Consider the following 19,749-nt stretch of genomic DNA (forward strand, 5'->3'; position numbering starts at 1 on the left):
GTTGTTGGCAGCATAAAGAAGCAAATGCTTATCATTTTTTATATCATATTTTATCTGTTTAATCCGATGTCTTCATCCTAGAAAACAGAAGAAATTTGCCACGCAAACCAGAACTGGTGAAAAATTAGATAAAATGATGGAATTGCAAATAGTCTATGTATCGGCTGAAATTTAGTTGGGCCAAATTTCACAAAATTTGGTGGGAACATCAGACGGCCCAAGACGATCAAAAAATCCTCTTGGGACCATGACCTCGACTCAACAGGAAGTCGGCCATCTTGGATTTGGCGTCCATCTTGGCGTTTCGTACTTGTCTGAGGGCTTTTATCGTAGAAAAATGTGCCAAATTGTACTCGACCGATCCAAGATCAAAAGTTATGAGAGAACTTTGCAGATTCAAAAGGGAGTAGCCACATCGAAATTCCCCAAAATTCCCGATGGCTCGCCACGAAACACAAAGTGCGCTATAACTTTGCCATACATTTACCAATCAACACGAAACTTCATAGGTGACACCACACCCCGCACCTGAACATGTCTACAAACACGAATTTGACCCTCACAGCATGTCAGCCATTTTGATTATGCCGTTTTGCCACTAAACAGGAAGTGCCCTGTAACTCGGCCGTATATTGACTGATCGGTTCGAAAGAGCCTTTAAAATAAAGAATATAGATTTTACTCACTGTCCCAGAGGTAAAACAGAAGAAGTGTATTAATGTGTATTTTAGTGAAAAGGATGTACTTTATTGATCCCTGATGCATTTGATGGCCGATTTGATTTTAAAAACGTGGAGACGACAGACACAACACACTTTGTAACCGATTCTCATGCCTCGTAAAAACCAGTGCATTTGGGGAACAGAACAATATAATCAATATAATGTAATTATACAACAGTTAATTGGCATTAAAAGTAAGAGAATTGTATGCTAATTGGGTTTGAGAGTGGAAATTTGAACAGTGAAATGCTTTTTATGGCCTAAAACAGCATGAAGATAAACGGTAAAGTGGTGAACGGTCAAATCTGTCAAGCAGCCCGTGTTTAATGTGAATTCTGTGCCACTGAGATAATTGCCACATAAACGTTATGTACAGGAAGTGCAACTGTAATTATGGTTTTTAGGTTTTAGTTCATTGAGTTGTATCTCAGCATTATTTCTCACACTCAACCCTGAGAATTGTCTTGCTCTGTGGGAGCATTGACAGGGGAAGGAGATTAGGATATGACTCATCGCGGGTTGGTATTAGGTTAAACGCAGGCCTCGTGTCCACCCTGCTGTGGCTGATGTATGTTATGGTGGGTATTATTATATGAGACTGATGACTGACCTCCTGAGGATACTGTTATGTTCAGGTTTTTCTGCAGGGGTTGAGTCAGAGGCTAATGAGGGCTTCAGTTTAGCTGCTCAGTAATCTTCGCAGCTGCAGACACTGGGGATCTGTTTATAGAGTCGAATAACATCAGACTACTTTAGATTTTTACTTACATGGAGACAAAACCTCAGACATGAAGGCACTTATCACTACATTCTTTAATTATTTTTTATTATTTTGCATTATTAGAGAAATAGTTTGTCATTATGTTTGTTATAACTGATATTAGGGTTATGGAGATGGTAGGGAAGGGGACGGGAGGGTGAAACATGGTCTGTTGGTAGAGTGTCTGATTATATGCACAATCACCAAATTAGATTTTTGAGTTTTAACAGAGATATGATTTAATTTTTTACAGTTTTGACAATTGTAATTCATAGGAACGTCATCATTGGGTAGATTTATACCAACAATTCAATGTACAGGATTAGGGTTGGGATTATGGAGATAGTAGGGGGTGACAGGGTGAAACTTTATCTGTTGGTAGAGTGTCTGATTCTATGAACTATCACCAAATTTAATCAAAATCAAATGAGTTTTAACAGAGATATGATATAATTGTTTACAGTTTTGTCCGTTATAATTCATAGGGACGTAATCATGGGTAGATTTATACCAAACATTTAATTGGAACATAGTTGGGTAATCACTCACCCAATCACGAAAAATTCTGATTAATTTGTCAAAAACTGTAGACAGGAAGTTGCTTACAGTGGGCCAAATGTACAGGATTAGGGTTGGGATTATGGAGATGGTAGGGGGTGACAGGGTAAAACTTGGTCTGTTGGTAGAGTGTCTGATTCTATGAACAATCACCAAATTGAATTAAAATCAGATGAGTTTTAACAGAGATATGACTTCTACTAGAATCCATTTATTTGTCCATAACTCACTAGTCACTAGTGTTTCCCATGTCGAGCATGTAGGTGTTTGTGCAGCAGGTGTGGTGTGTTTCCAATCACCTGACTCCTCTGCCGCTGCACACACACACCTGTGCTTCATCTCCTTCATCAGTGGAGAGTATTTAAAGGGTTCCCTCTGACCTTTGTCTGTTTGCGAGTCAGTCTTCACAGACTCAGGCCTCATGTTTTACTCAGTGATTTGTTAACAGTCAGTTCATCTCTAGAATGTCCTCATGTTACTGGAGGATTTTGAAGCCCGAGTTGATTTTAAAAACATGGGAAACCACAGACACAATGAACTTTGTCACTGATTTTCAATGTTTTAATCCTGAGAAAGCACAGACTAAAAGATCCAGTCAAGACTACACACATTTAATCAAACGATTTCAGGCAGTGTGGGGGCAACACTATACAAAACTAAAGAGTTAAACCAACAGTTCTATAGTTCGTTATAGTGAATATGTGTGTACATGAGTGTTGCATCACAGGGTTGTGTGATGTCAGCCACCATCTTCTATTCAAGAAAGTTAGAACGGCTCATATGGGAAATGAAGAGAAATTATTATTGTCAATGACAGTGTGTTACAGTTGTGGTTAGAATTTCTGAGTTCCTAGTTGGAAGTTTCAACTGGAATGCTCCCTCGGGTTCAATTTCCAAATTGGAAAGTCCGAACAACCGCACAAGATGGCTGCCGCTAGCTTCATTAGAAAAATACTGAGCTACTTTTACTATTAATTAACTTTTGTCATGTTTTTTTTTCTCACATTAAATCACTTGTACACCTTATTTTTATCCGTGGACACGTTGCTGCACCGTATTTGTGTGAAAAAATATCACGTAGAGGGTTGTTTTTCCAAGGGCTAACTATAGCTAGCCGGAGATATGTTAGCATCCATGTTTTTTCCCTGACTTCTCAAGTTGTTTTCTTAGCTGCTGGCTTTCTCTACGTTATTATACATACAGTATATATCTTCATATATAAGACATTTATGTTAGAATCTGGCAGTGTAATAAATGAAATTGAACCGGAGTAAAATTAAGGACATTCAAGAGACAACAAACAGTGTTTATTTCCAGTTAGACAGAACACTTAAAAAAACTTTTACACAGAGAGGAAACATGTAGCACCATCACGTGTCAGCAACTGCAAAACAAAAAGCATCTTTGACTACGCACTACGTTAAAGTGAACTCACAAACATGTCCTGTACGACGACAAAATGACAAACACGCCTCAAACATTGAAGTCCTTCAGTAAACGCCTCGCGCCGCCGTCCGCCTTAAACCACTGAGCCACTTGCGATCTAACCATCGACTGAAACCGTCTCTCTGTCATCTTTCAAAATGACGTTAAAACTTCCAACTTAATTTTAACAACGCACACAAATCACTTACAACACATGAGACTGAAGCTAGTGTTAGACAGAGGGGCGATTGTTGTATTTACAGTGCGTTATTATGTAACAGTGCATTTGAAAAGGGCTTTTTTTTAAAAATTCTCTTCATTCACACTCAACAGCAACAAACTGTACATTTTTTATTAATCACAACCAGGAAAACAAAGGTGTTACATTAGAAAAACGACATTAAGGCTTGTGAGTCTCACATTTTCGAGACTTCATGAGGAGAGGAAACCGTGTTGATTTATTTATTTATTTTTTTTGGCCGTGTGAGTCGTTTCTACAGGAAGCGGCGAGGTACATGAAGCGTCACTCGTGTACAAACGACAGGGAAGGACGAATAGAACGAACCTTTAGGTCCAAACAAACCTCAGACGGCACAGACATTACTACAGGACCATCAGATACTCACTCAAAAGGATGATTTCACACTCTCATAAACACATAATTACAGCTAAATGACGACTATAAGACAGGAAGTAAGATTATAAAGAAAACACTGGCGTGGTGAACACCCACATCCCTGCGTCAGTGTTGCATCACTGTCTGTAGAAACACGAGGCTTTTGTTAGTGAGTTAATGTCTCTTGAGGTTGTGAGTCCACCGCAGGCTGAACTGTTTCACCTTCTTCTTCTTCTTCTTCTTCTTCTTCTTCTTTGTTTTCCGTCGGCGCACACGCGTCTGTAGTTTGGTCCTCGGTGGAGAGCTTAGAAGATGGTGCTCCAGCGTTTAGGGGGAGGACGGGACTTAGTTTCTCCCTGGAGAGAAGACGAAGGTGGGATGATGATGATACAGAAAAGGACATAGAAGTACCTAGAAGTAGCACGTAGCCACCAGGGGGCGACTCCAAATGGCTACCAATTGTGATGTCACTCATAAAAATCCCTGCTGTAAAGTCTCAAGATTCATGATTTGGATTGCGCCATTTTGCAAACAGAAGTGACCAGAGAAGGCTCCTAATGGACGATACCAGCTGTCAATCACACTGGTGTCCACTCCCATGTGCCGTACTTTATTTTCTAGTTTGCTCTAAATGGGTACATCATGGGTTGCTGACATCACGCTTATCCCATCATGTCAACCAAAACAGTGCCATTTTGGAAGGAAAATTTGCACTTTTCAAATCCAAAAACACATAAAACTAGAAGTGAAGATAGTGGCTAGCTGTTGTGCATTGGGATACCGAAACAGTTGGGACAAGCAAAGGGGAGAATATTTAACGGATCACCAAATATCTCGGAAAAATGGCAGAGATGCATCCCTGCTAAAAAACAAAACATAGAAGATGGAGCGATTTGACTCCACAAGCAATGGATTCCACGTGTGTAGTGATCACTTATCAGTTGCAGAATCCAATGCTAACTAGTTTTAATATCGTGTTTATTTACGGGCTTTTATTGCAATGAATGTCAAAACGTGAAAATAAAGCGCGCCATGAACTCTGACGGCTTGAAAGACCCGAAACTAGCAGCTGAGTCCATCAGCTCCTCAGGAAGATACAAACTGACGTTATAAATCCTGTTTAGAGGAAAATAGTCGATAAAGTGCAGCACTTTGTCCATTAGGAGTCTGGTTAGAGTTAAGATCTGTGAAATGACGTTGATCAAATCACCAATATCAACGCTTTGTTTTGCTTCAAGAAGACTATCAACGTTTTTATACGAGGAGGACTGAGAAAGACGTGTGTTTTATATCCACTGATATGGCAGCTAAAGAGGAATCTAAAGCTGCAGAAAAGTAATTTGATTGTCGAGGAATTCTCTTCTTTTTTTTAAAAATAATAAAATAGGGGGATGATTTTAAGTAGATCCACACTGAAAATAAAAACTGAGGTAGTTGTTCAAACAAATGTATTGAAAACATATCAATGAATTTGTGTATGAGAAGTTTAATCAATGGATTTATATGGAGTTACACTGTAAAAATGGAAATGTGGCTGTTCAGCGTGTTAGTTAATTACGATGAGATTCTGCTGTGGAAGCATTTTTCGATGGATAAAATATAGGAAATGATGAATCTATGCTACTCACTGATGTCTGCTGAGAGCATCACTGTTGCATTCGGGTAAACACAGATAGGAAACATTGCTTATGAGGTCCATTTTTATCGATTTTTAAAAAAAGGAATTGAGAGGTGAATGTGTGGCGAGCTCACCAGGTTGAAGATTCTGGACAGTGTACTTTGGTCTCTGCGTCTTCTGACCGGCGACTTTGTGCTCTCAGCACGTGGCGAGGAGGCCTAGAAAAAGATGCTCCATAAGCACAGATGCAGACCTGGAACCAGGAACCACCTGAGACCACGTCTGCTGCTGTGTCACTGATGGCAGAGATTTATTTTCTGTCCTTCCTGACGCAACTTACTGGGGTCAAATTAGAGTGTCAGATTTACACTGAGCGGTGGGGATTGGGCGCCTTGCTCAGGGGTACAGCAGCCCTTGAGCTGGTGGGAACTAGCAGCCTTCCAGTTACAAGCCAAGTTCCCTTTCCACTTCCCATTTAAATTCACTATATTTAATCTTTTTCCTCTGTATGCGATGAGACACATTTGTCCACAAGGTCATCAAACCCTATACGTTACTGTTATCACATGTCCGCCAACAATGCTTCCTTAAAATAAACAAGTAAAAGACTGCATATGGTCTTACTAATGACCAAAATGACATCAGCAGACCAGGTCTTAAACCATTTATCCTCTTTAATTGCATTGGCATTGATCTTTTACTATTATAAACAATTTTTCAATGGGTTTTAATCAACTTCAACACAAGATGAATTTCCCTTGCGGGCAATGAAAGGAAGCTGAAGATTCTGAGTCATCTTCAGGAGTTTAGATATAAGAGATATGATCCAATATAATCTCTACTCAACTGACTATAAAACATGGTTGGTTGGTTGGTTGTCCTTCTTCAGGATTTAATCATCCCTTACTTCTTTACTCTCTGTGTATCGCGTTACTCTAATGTTTACTGACTTCAGTGTGTAACTTTTAGGAGTGGTTATTTGCCTAAATTAAATACATAGCCTTAGAATAAGACTTTTATATCATTAGCCTAATAGCATAATTGCCTAAGTCGTGTTTTTGGTGATATCTGCCTAACTTTACCAATGTGCCTGCTAAAAATGTGTTCTTCTTGTTTTCTGAAAATGTTCAAATATGACTTAGGCAACCATGCTATGAGGCTAACGATATGTACGTTAGTCAAGGGCCTTGCTTTACAGAGGCGGCCATTTTGTGCCTCCCTGTTTCTACAGAAGCCTGCCTGGACAAACCAACCACAGAGTGAGTTATTTTGACGCAAATGAAGAACGACGTCCTTTCTAGTACGAGAAGCGACGACGTCTCACCAGTAGATGTCACTAATTCTTACACACAAAAGAATCAAGAGGTACAAGTGTGTGGTTTTTCTCTGCAACAGCAGCAACACAGTGTCTTTGTGATCTGTTATTGTGAGGAAATAAGACATGTAAAGAAGAAGAGAACATGTGACGGGACAGGATTCACACGACGGTGACCTTCAGGGCGAGGAAGGAGAGTGAAATACAGGGACGGAGCACGGCCCACAGTGGAATGACATGGACGATCAGTCGTCAAATGACACAAAATGGCTGCCCACGGATGAGGACACACAGAGGAGAAGCCGAACACAGAGGGATCAGTGAGTCATCACTGGTTACAGAGAATTAGAGGTGTGAAAGGGAAGAGAGAGGTCCTGAGAGAGAGGGTTTTACCGGCTGTGGTTCATAAAAAGCTGAGCAGTGTCAAAGTCATCCAGAAGCAGCGAGTCGCTCTGAAGTTAAGGGGGGAAATTGAAACGTGTTAATGAATGTGTTTCAATGATCACTGAAGAGGGAGCTGCTGTCAGCTCTGTCTCTGAAGGCCGGTGAGTAATCAACACTCTCAAAGATACAGTATTTAAGACAGAAGACACTGAACACGGGTTAGGGAACAGGTTTGCACTGCGGACAAGAAAGGACAAACTGCAGAAGAGTTCAGATTCACAAAGCAAAGACTGAGTGACGTACCAAGCCCAAGACTTCTCTCCACTGGACATGCAAAAGAAAAATACAAGTGACACGATGAGATGAAGTACAGTGAAGAGTGTGATGAACACCTGCATCCACCTGAATAAAATCTGAAAATAATCCAGCTGCCACCATTAGATCAGAACGCAATGTCAGGGTAAAGAAAGAGAGGTGAGTTTTTCACTCCTGAACCAGTGCAAAGCTCGGGAACCATCTGTATACCCTATAAAATATACATTTACATTATACAACGTTGTGTCTGCCTATGGAAACATGCACTACATGGACAAAAGTATTTGGTCACACCTGTTAAGTGTTAAATTCAGGTGTTTCAATCAGGCTTTGGTCCAGGCCACTTATCGCCAAAGAAGGACTGTCGGCATACTAAGAGAATTTGGACAATGCTATGCTTCCATCTTTGTAGAAGAGTTTGAGGACGGACCTTTTCTATTCCAACATGACTGTTGAAGGACTACCATTAAATCATCAGTATGTCAAAATTTAGGTTCAACTTTACCTTTTTGTGATATTAAGGTAAATGCATTAATGGTGCGTTCCAGTTGAAGTCAGAAGCCGCAAACCTCTCAGACCCTGACATAGGATTCCAAAATGGCTGCCATTCGTACAAACCCCGCTACGTTTACTGTTAATTTAACTTCAGTTGTACACATTATACTGTTAAATTTTTATCCACAGATATGTAGCTATGCTGTTTGTACAGACAAAATAGCATGTATTGTGTTGTTATACTGGTATCGCTAACAATAGCTATCCAAGATAGTGATTGTTTTTTGGAGCGATTTTCAATTCTAACCAGACTTCCGATGTAAATGGAACGCACCATAAATCCTCCAACCTTGAATGGCTTATGACACAGTTAGCTTTATGTACAGAACCTACATTGTTAGCATTGTTCTAATGATTAAACTGTCATTTAGCACTAAATGCCCTATGATTAGCTAAGTATTGTTTCCTAACACCAGATGTTAGCATGCTAACATGTCAAATATTGACGGGAAAATGTGCTACAATGCAGATGTTAGCATTTGAGCATTCTGTTCCCAACTGCTAGGAAGGCTGTTAAATGTTAAAATACGTAATAGCCTTGCTAGTACTATTTTAACAACATTGGCAGTCAGGTAAGCAGGAATTATTGAGTGTTTTTAGTATCACCATCAGGTGGCGCCAAAATCACAATTTTTCAACTCTCATACAGACAATACTAGGTATCCAGCTCTTGAATGCAAGAAACCACCATTTTAAAAACCAAATGCCGATTTTCATTCTTGGCATTTAGAAAGAAAACATTAGTGAGGAAGTTGTATTTCCTCATAAATCTGTACATGACTGTTTTTCGCCACACCAGCGCTAAACGTCGTGGACGATCAGCCGAACAGATACTGTGAAAAAATAAAAAGCCACTCACCCTGGATTTAGGACGAGGAGAGGAAACCTGAGAAACAGCAAGCAACACAGTGACTGACGGTAACAGGGCAGGAAAAACAACAACAACAACAAACTGATGTGGATTTTTAAGAGAAAGCTTTGTAATTAGAGATGGAGAAGAGCAAATTTGATGAAAGACTGTTGCAGACTGAATGCTAATAGTAGGCAGACGTTAGTTTATCGAATCAAAAAGTTAAACTGAAAGTTAGTTTATTGCAAATTTCATGAAGCTATAGAAGGACTATACATGTGGTTAAACAGTGAATGTGATTCAGTATAACACTTACAATGCTCCTGAAGAAATGCATGACAGCATTTTCATTGGGCCGACGGCGAGCAGAGGATTGCTGGGGTGAAGAGGCCAGATGACCTCGGAACGACCCCTGTCGGGATCAATAAAGGTCAAAGTCAATGATATTTTATTTGTTTAGCGCCAACTCATGACATACAGTGAGGTCAAGATGTTGGAGTTATTATAGAGTTATATATATTATATTATTATATATAATAGATTATTAATAGATTTATAATATTATATCTATATCTATATCTATATCTTCTATCTCACAGTATAGAGAAAAAAACGTCAAACAACTTTACATTTACAGTATATAAATATTAATGTACTGTGAAATAAAACATTTTTCAAACTGATAAGGATTTAAACATCGTTTTATAAAGTACGTTTATGAACAACTGCAGGAGAAGAAGATTAATCAGGTGTAGATGTTGACGCACAGCAACGTGGGAAAAATACTTTGTGTTTTGTCAAATTTTATACATATATTTCTGTTTTCATTCAAAAAAGAATGTTCTGTTAATGTTTGTCTCTTATAAATGTGTACAATTTTAAGGATATAGGTGCGTTAAATTACCCCTCGGAGAATAATAGTATAATATAAAGTTCTAAATGCATTATGAAAAAATAGATTTGCCACTTCTCTGCTGCACCTGACATTTTCTACAGTTGTGGCTCATAAAATTAACATATCAAGGAATCTATAAATAATAAAATTAAATATTTAGTGCACATTAACTTTATTAGTCAGTCTTTTTAGAGAGAGACGTTTCCTACATTTTGGCAATACAAATAAAATTGATCCAAATTGGAAAAAGAATTGATTTATAAAAAGAAAAAAATATTTTTTATATACAGGATGGAGGAAATCCCCCTTTTTAAAAAATGTATAAAGAACAAAAACCACAACAAGCAACACAATGCTTCTGAATCAAGCCCCGTCTTCTCATGAGAGAATTCTACAAACTGTTGTCCGACTGTACATTTGACAACATTTTTTAAAAAGTAGCCTGAAAATAACCATGTTAGTTTAAAAATGAGTGAACCATTGCTGTGCTTTAGGTACAAAATTCCACTAAGTGAAATAAGGATTAAGCGGCAAGAGTAAGATTTTAAGGATGTTGCAGCAGATAAATAAAAATCACCCATTCAATTTTATATATATAAAAAAATCAGCCATGAAAGCAATATTTAATTTGATCATTTAAGTTTATAATGGAATTGAAATAATCTTGAGTCGTGGATTTGACCTCATCACCACGAGACAAAACCAGCACAAAATACTTAATAAGACAGAAAAAAAATATAATTTCATATTTTAAGATAAATTTGATAAAACAAATGAGTAAATTAGCCACTTTGCGATTCAAACACACAGACGCTCACCTTGCTCCTTTTCTTCTTCTCTCCTCCAAACAATTTGCTAATCTGATCCATGAGTCCTGGGTTCTTCTTTTTCCTCCCGAGCCCGAAGGTGCTCTGTCCTGAGGTGCTCGCCGTTGCCATGCTATCTTCAGCCGAGCCGTTGGGTGTGGTTGACCTCTTGTCTATTTACTCAGAAGTTCTCTTCCAAGTCCCTCGGCCCACGCACACAGTTCTCTGGAGGATTGAATCTCTTCTGACTGAGGCTCGGGGGGCAGTCTTTGAAGGTGTCGTCCCAACGGTCTCGGGGCACCATGGGACATGAGGAGGGTCAAGTTAGGAGAAGGGGGGTGTGGGGGTGTGGGGGGGTCCACATCATTGGCTGGTCTCCAGACATTCTTTGGAGCTGCAGTGTCTGTGTCAGTCACTGCCGCCCTCTGCACTGGCCCGGCCATTGTTCCTCTCCCCGTTTGCCTCACCCTGGACCGCAGGAACAACGAGGGTTATCACTGAGTGTGAACTCACAGCCTGATGCCGCTCTGTGACACCATTGTTGAACTGGCCTCATTTATCTTCTTCATGGTCTGCGTTTAAACTGGACGTACAGTCGCCCACATTAACATATGGAGACGATTGGACGAAAAGCAACAGAATACGTGACTCTGCACTTAATTCTGTGATGTTGGTAAAATTCATATAGCCAAGCTGAAAGGGAACTTGGGTTGTGAACCCTTGAGCGAGGTACCCAATCCCCATTGACCGAGGTACCCAATCCCTATTTAGCGAGGTACCCGATCCCCATTGAGCGAGGTACCCAATCCCCATTGAGCGAGGTACCCAATCCCTATTTAGCGAGGTACCCAATCCCCATTGAGCGAGGTACCCAATCCCATTGATCGAGGTACCCAATCCCCATTGAGCGAGGTACCCAATCCCCATTGATCGAGGTACCCAATCCCCATTGAGCGAGGTACCCAATCCCGATTGAGCGATGTACCCAATCCCGATTGAGCGAGGTACCCAATCCCCATTGATCAAGGTACCCAATCCCGATTGAGCGATGTACCCAATCCCCATTGAGCAAGGTACCCAATCCTCATTGAGCGAGGTACCCAATCCCCATTGAGCGAGGTACCCAATCCCCATTGAGCGAGGTACCCAATCCCTATTGAGCGAGGTACCCAATCCCCATTGAGCGAGGTACCCAATCCCCATTGAGAGAGGTACCCAATCTCCACTGAGCAAGGTACCCAATCCCCATTGAGCGAGGTACCCAATCCCTATTGAGCGAGGTACCCAATCCCCATTGAGCGAGGTACCCAATCCCCATTGAGCGAGGTACCCAATCCCCATTGAGAGAGGTACCCAATCTCCACTGAGCAAGGTACCCAATCCCCATTGAGAGAGGTACCCAATCCCCATTGAGCGAGGTACCCAATCCCCATTGAGAGAGGTACCCAATCCCCATTGAGCAATGTACCCAATCCCCATTGAGCCAGGTACCCAATCCCCATTTCTCAGTGGCAATTGGGCACTCTAAATTGACTCCAGCCACAGGGCGACACTGCAATGACCAACCCCCAATCATATCAATATTATTAGCAAAGGGTTGCCCAACAAAAAGCACATTGTCTGTGTCCAAGGGCCCAACGGGTCATTCCAGGTCACAATCTTCTTCAGCATTTAGCTGTGGGCGACTGAACTTGAGGGTTAGGGTTAGGGTTGTGTTGAGTTGAAGACATTTCACATCTTATCCAAGAGCGAAGAAACAGGTATTTAACCTCTGAGGCTGGGTACAATCCCTTAAAAATGCTCTTTGCTTTTACAAATAAAAGGTGAGTTATTTGGTCATTTTCATTAAAGTTTTTGTCAGTCATTGTGCTGGTGGTCTGGTAACCCCTTACACTTTGAGTGTACGTATCTTGGGGCTTGACATGCTTGATCATATTACTTTACTAGCACCACCATGCTAATGCATCGCAGATATAAGCAAAGAAACGTTTCAGAATCACATACGAGGACAATGACTCAGAAGAAAAACTACCAGACTACTGCTTCTGCAAGATGTTCAGCTTGGAAAATGTGCATTTACATACAAAGTCAATGCACAGAAGTGAATTGCGCTAAAGGCGTGACAAATCATTCGCTCTAATGCTCGAGTTTAAAATGTTCAACTTTGAATAAATTGCGTTGACGCGAAGACCAGTCAGTGTTAAAATTCTGGTTATCAGACTCAAAATGGAGAAGAAAAGTTGCTATATGTACTGGGACAAAAGCATTAGCCTGATGCTAACGTTACTCCCAAAGCTAACGCTAACTGAAAGTTTCAGACACAATAGCAAACATTACTGTAACAGTTTTGGCTTAAGTTTATTGAATATTTTCTTTTGTACAACAGCGAATGTCATACTCAGTGTCTCTGTTTGTTAGCGTTGTCATGAACACTTGATAACTCATAAGTAGCTAATGAAGCCAAACTAGCAAGCCAACGCCATGTAAAGCAGTGCACCATTACTTTAGCCATAATGTGCATGGTTTTATGAATGAAAACATCACATAATTAGAATATAATACATAAAATACAGTAAGCTTATTCAATGTTCAATGTTGGGGCAGATTTGGTTTAGTCCTGCTCTTTTTTTTTTAGCCCTGCTCTATATTTTTCATTAAATCTGCCAGTATGTGTGTAAATGTTGTTATTTTCGAACACATCACAGCTCCACATGAAGCCCTGCATGTGTTTTCTGATTCAGAGCGGCCGCTGTGAACAAAGCACGATCTGTTGAGGGATAAGTTGTGTCAGAAAACACCCGCGCAGCATCAGAATATTAATATTTTTGAGAAACAGATGCCCTTTTTGTCACGGCTGCTTCTTATTACAATTTGCAAGAAACGTTGCTTCAAGGGAGGAAAAATAAATTGTTCCGTTTGATGCTGGTGTGGAGCGTAATCTTTCAGATTAATCTGTTTTAAATAAAGAGAGCTGGGAGAGTCTTAGACATTAATTGTGATTGCCTTTTTGTTGCAAAACAATTCCCGATAAGTAATAAGAAGAGAAACTGAAATAAAATGATGATGTCAATAAACATAATTTCCTATATTTTTAATTCAAAACCTTGAATTTGTAAGGGAAATATTATTGTTATTCTTCTTTTATGACATTATTGTGCACTGTTGTTTTGTCACGGTTTTGCTCATGACTGAGGTCAGTGGAGCCAACATGGCCGCCCTGTTTCCTGCACATGTAAATAAAAAGGGTATAGACTCAGGGGCAGCCATGTTTGTCCACTCTGACCTCGTTGCACAGAGCTCCGTCTGTTCGTCCCGCTGAGCCCGAAGCCTCAGCGCAGCAGCACCCACGGGGGGACTCGCAGAGGGAGGGAGCAGGAATGTTGAGAGTGGGATGACCACACTGCCCGTGCGCCCTCACGTCCAGAAGACTCTTGGATTTGTTCCTGGGGCTGCAAAGGCCGAGGATAACCGCAGGGAAGACAATAGCGGCCATGGACCGAGAGCTGTGGGACACAAACGCGGGAGATATCCTTGAACTCCGACAGGAATGTCAATCTAGACCAAGACGCCCACTGAGAGAGGCAGCTGAATATCTATCTGCTAATGGAGAGAACGAGGAAAAAGAAAGGTTTCCTCTGTTCTCGTGCAGATTATGACCACAGGAGACACTTTGGCTTTGCTTTAATGGAGTTGGTTGCAATGGTTTTTATGACCTCTGCAAACTCTGTGTAAGTGAGAGCAGGTGCTTTCGGCGACCTTGGGAGTTTCACGTCTCAGTAGATCGGATGAAGAGATCGGATACTTTCAGACATGGGTCATTGTAGAAGATGAAATCTGACCAAAGGTGTCAAAAAATACATTACCTCCACAGCATCATGATGAACCACAGGTCTCATGTGATGGAATACTCTTCTATTATTGTCAGAGTCATGTTGGTCACTGTATTTTCAAAAATGTATGGTTCATCACAGGTCTGAAGCCCAAGAATACTTCATCAGAAGATACATTAAAAGTCTCAAAATCTAAATGATATAATCTAAAACTAGAATCTTCTTCATTATCTGAGGACCAACATGTCCCACAAGATGAAATACCTGCTTGAGAAGATGAAACTATTGGTCAGAAACCTGTGAGTCATTGTTACAGATGGTGAGTCACTGTCAGAGTCATGTTGGTCACTGTAAAAGACGAGTGGTTCATTTTCAAAGATGTACTTTTTGTCCCAGGTCTGAACACCAGAACATCTTCTCAAACCTGAGACTTCTTCATTAGATAAGGAACCACATGTCCTACAAGATCAAATCCCTGTCTTTCATCTGGTAGAAGATGGACCACACACTCGACGACAAATAGTTAGAGTTATTAAAAAAGCAGAGACAGAAGCAAAGGTCTTAAAGGTTCTCAAAACCATGCATGACGAAATAACCGATTAGGAACATGAACCATATGGTCAGACACCTGTGGGTCATTGTAAAATATACAACAGTTACAGTTATGATCAGCAGGTTTCTGAGACATATGGACGCAAAGGTCTCAAACATTTCACTGCATCGTCCAAAACCAAGAGCTACTGGTCTTGCATGATGAAATGCATATATATATGTATGTACATAATATATACATTCCATATACCATTCAAATCCATCCAATCCCAGTAGTCACTGAGTGATGACATCATAACTATGATGCTGAGTAGCTGATGTCATGATAATGATGATGTTGATGTCATGACACAAACTCAATGCTAACCATTGAAAATATAAAAAAAAAAATCTAATTTATTTCAGAAAAACTGATTAATTAAAAAAACAGAGTGTAATTATCTTATACTATCATATATTTCCCCTCACTGTGATAAACAACTCAATGCAAATATCTCACTGGTCAAATGCCAGCGATTCCATCAACGTTTGGCTGCAGGGTTTTTTTCGCAGGAGGCCGGAGAATAATGCCATCATTTGTTTAGCGTCGCAAACAATATCATTCTCTCTTGTTTCAAACGGCCGGATATTTCTGAGCCACCGCTGCTGGAAATAGAGGATTGTTGCAAACACCAGAGCTGGGTTTTTTTTTTTCTTATTATTTTAAACGCCCGGAAACTAACTTTAAACACTGGGGATTTACATTATTATGTTAATGAATTTCTCAAGTTTAACATTAAAAACAAATAACAAGTTATATAATGTATAATTCTGTGACTTTAAGTGCGTTTTACATTTTAGTTGTAAGTCACTTTAGATTAAAGCCTCTGAAAATTGATAAACATGATGTAAATCTTGTATAAAACATGATATAATGTGAAATAATGTAAAAAATTTAATGAAAGAAAATATTATAATCACACGTCTCATTGTATCTGCAGACATTAAAGTAATTCATTAAATTAATTGATGTAATTTAAAAAAAGAAAAAAAAAAGACTTGTTTTAGGGCCGTTGGTGTGAAGACAGTGACGTCCAGTAAAGCCTGTCACGTTTTCCTCATAGTATTTGAAAGAAATGGACACAAATCATGTTTCAGACCAGGGTTGATCTATTTTTCTCAATTAAGAAGTGACTCTAAATAAATTAAAATCCATCCATGTCACCTCAGATTTGTCCTCCTGACTGATGGAAAACCTTCTTCACTATTTCAAGCTTTTCTTTACTTTCACACATTCACAAACTTGACAATATCTGACTGCCTGATAACTGACAACGTGTAGTGGAACAGTCTGTTGTTGATTAATTTAGACTTTTATGTTGAAATCCTTGGTGTTTTACTTCCTTTCTTCTGGTTTCCTGTTTGTTTAGTATGTCCTCCCCGTGCTGTCGTCTCTCTCTCTCTGATCGTCTGTTCTGATGTGATTCACCTTCGTCTAACGAGTTTCACCCGTGTTCAAACATCTCTGTCCTCTGAGTGCATTTAGTCCCTGTTGTCCTCTGTGTCTTTGTCGCTTTATCCTGTTCATTCACATCTGCTGCTGCTGCTAACTGTGTTCTCATGTGTGGTTTTTTGTAGTTTTCCATTACCTTATCTCGCAGTTTCTGCCTCCTTTGTTCACTTTTATTTATTTTTTTATTATTATTTATTTGCTAAAAAGCTCAAAAATCTCTCTCCTACGTCTTTTTACAAACCTGACAAAAAGAGAAAGGTAAAAAAGGACAACATCAAAATGAATTTGAAAGCTTTGGGTACATCGAGAAATTTTCCAAGTGTGGTTTTGCCTGCTCCATGTGCTGAGAACAACATAGCTGACACTAGAAAAAAAAAGATTTTAAGCCACTTAAGAAAGGATATAGTTAATCAATTATACACATTATTAAATCTACATTTTTAACATATGCTTTCTGCTTAATCTCACTGTTACACAGCATTTTCTGACTGAAAACATGAACTTCGTAAATCGTTTGCTATCCTGCACCAAAGTCCATAGAGAAAATCAGTGATTTTAGCTCACAGGGACACATGAGCTGCTGCTCCACTGCTGCCTCGTGTGGTCAGTGTGTGTCACTGAGGTAAATCTGAATGAAGAATTTAAAACCCAGAAGTCACAAAATGACAAATTAGATCACTGATTTTCTTAATGGGAGACACTAAACTCAAGTTTCCAGTCAGAATCGACCGTGTAAAGGTGAAATAAAAGCTGAGAACATCATCTAAACATGCTGTAGATTCAGTGAAGCATAGATCTTATTTGATGAATATATGTTCAGTGGCATCAATGAGTTGTTCATGATGTTTTCTGTGTCCAACACTGTAGAGAGAAATATGGACTCACAGTAAATGAGCACGTGTCATGTTCTAATTCATTTAAAAAGCACTTTACATCCATTGTATTCAAACTGTGGTGCGTGTACCACCAGTGGTACGTGAGCTTCCTCTGGTGGTACTTAGAGGAAAATGAGAAATACTGTTCTGCTGTAATTATGAATGTATGTGATCGGAGTGGAGCTGAGGAATTATGACACAGAGTGTAGAAGATAAATCAAATAATAAGTCACCTCATCTCTGGCTCCTTAATCTAAATTCACTATACCAGTATCTGTGAGGAAGAGGAGGATGATGATGAGAATACATACATACAGACACTGAATAGGGAGGTGTGTTTTTATTTTATATAACATGTCTTAAATCAGATTATATATATAACGCTCAGTGTGTAACAATCAGCCTGAGATTCAGTGGCTCTTTGTTTTTTGTCGTTGAACACAAACACTCATTTATCTCTCTTTGAAACGTCATCGGCTCCAGAGGAAATCTGATAGCAGCTGTTTGTCTGCGCTCTCTTCACAGAGTCACTTAGTGAAGATGAGTAATGACGCTGTGAGTGCAGACGCAAACGACCCCTGTAGCTCCCCCTGCTGCTGGTGTGAGGAACTGCGAGGTGCAGATGTCATGAACTCACTTTGTCCTGCTCAGATTAAGATTAAATTCTCTTTACAAACACGTCACTGTTACCAGATCACACAGATACTCACTCTTCATAAAATAATCCGAGGTTTATATTTGATATTTAAATCCAAATCCAAGTTTTCTTTATTAAACGGGAAGAATGACTTGAGTGTATGATTTAGTGACATCTAGTGGTCATTTTGGACATTGCCACCTCACACTCCTCACGGTGTAGGGTTATTGAACACATGATTCAGAAGTTGGTGTTAATCTGCCTCTATTTTATGTTTGAGCAGAATTAGACCACCTGACCGAGGGAGGGAGCGTTTGTGTGTATACAGCAGTAGCACAGGGGCGGGTGGAGACAACAAACTTTTTTTCTTGGATATTTCTTCATGTTTTCAGTCGTAAATTACATTTTTATGTTTAAAAGTTTATAATCACTACAGCTTTAAATTAGACAGTGAGGTTGAGATTAATACTTAAGTCAAAATAAGTTAATCCCCAAATGCTTTTTATCAAAGTTGCATTCAAAATGTGTAACTTTTTTTTTTTTACAGGTAATTATGACATTTAATCAATATTTCATATGTTTGTAAGAAGTACCTGACTGAAATGATAATCAGAATTAATCTCAGAAATGATTTACACTGTTTAAGTTGTTATTTTTATTTAATTTGATATGTTTTTATTGGGGTTTATTGTTTGGATTTTACTGTTATCCCTGTTTTTATGCCTTTTATTTATTATTCTTTACAGCACTTTGGTTGTTTGTGCTCCCTCAGTCAGGTCTGATAGTTTTGCTCAAATAATAATAACAAATAATAATAATAATAAAAATAAATAATGTTACATTGATTTTATTCAAGAAGAACAAACAGAGGCAGAATAATAACTGAATAAAAGTTACACACTGCAGCTTTAATTTATCCGCTAAAGAATGAGCTGCTCTGCTATTGATCCGGCGTACTGCAGCTTTAAGTGTTCTAACCTCTCGTCCTCCCAGACTGATAAACGACCATCATTACTGTTTGTGCAGAAACAGAAAACACATCAAAGCATCTGTGGTCTGTCAAAGCTTAATCACACAAACAGCGATCTGTGGATCTATGGCTTCCATCCATTCAGCAGACAATGCACGGCCATTTGAAATGATTGGGGTAAACGACCGCGCTGTTGCTCTGCTCTGTTCCCATGGCTCAGTGTCATGGTAACGACAGGTCTGGCTCTGGTCTGAGCTAAAGGGCTAACCACCGGAGGAGAGGACGGAGCAGCGGGGTCACGCCCAGCGTGTCCTCCTCGTGTCTCTAACGAAGGACAATTCCCGGAGGACGCAGTGTGAGAGACGAGGTGTGCGGCGCTCGTGATGTCAGTCGATCAAAGTCGAGACGTGAATTGGCGAGAAGAGTCCAAACATCACGATGTCGTGATTCTGCTCTTTAAGAAGGAATAGAGTCTGTGGAGAAACAACATTTAGAGACCTGAGAGTGAAGCCTGTCAGGAAGAGGCTCAAACCTGCATTCTCATTAAAGGCCATCAGGGGGCGACGCTACTGGT

The 19,749-nt window shown here is 39.7% G+C and overlaps 1 protein-coding gene across 1 annotated transcript; it reads right to left on the reverse strand.

Annotated features, from left to right (window-relative positions):
- Positions 1-3,330: 3,330 nt before the first annotated feature.
- Positions 3,331-11,046, reverse strand: mbpa (myelin basic protein a). Its single transcript, XM_083899946.1, has 6 exons — positions 10,832-11,046; positions 9,435-9,530; positions 9,128-9,154; positions 7,702-7,722; positions 5,834-5,917; positions 3,331-4,437 (listed from the first exon to the last, which is right to left on the reverse strand). Exons 1-6 carry the CDS (start codon positions 10,949-10,951, stop codon positions 4,387-4,389), a joined length of 399 nt encoding a protein of 132 aa, XP_083756072.1. The 5' UTR covers positions 10,952-11,046; the 3' UTR covers positions 3,331-4,386.
- Between the last annotated feature and the right edge of the window lie 8,703 nt (positions 11,047-19,749).

Source organism: Microchirus variegatus, assembly GCF_963457635.1.
Source record: "Microchirus variegatus genome assembly, chromosome: 13".
Lineage (NCBI taxonomy): Eukaryota > Metazoa > Chordata > Actinopteri > Pleuronectiformes > Soleidae > Microchirus > Microchirus variegatus.

Coding starts and splice junctions, on each gene's coding strand:
- mbpa (XM_083899946.1), bottom strand. CDS start 10,951: ATGGCAACGGCGAGCACCTCAGGACAGAGCACCTTCGGGCTCGGGAGG. Junction 9,531..10,831: donor AGAAGAAGAAAAGGAGCAAG/GTGAGCGTCTGT, acceptor TGATCCCGACAG/GGGTCGTTCCGAGGTCATCT. Junction 4,438..5,833: donor TGTCCAGAATCTTCAACCTG/GTGAGCTCGCCA, acceptor TCTTCTCTCCAG/GGAGAAACTAAGTCCCGTCC.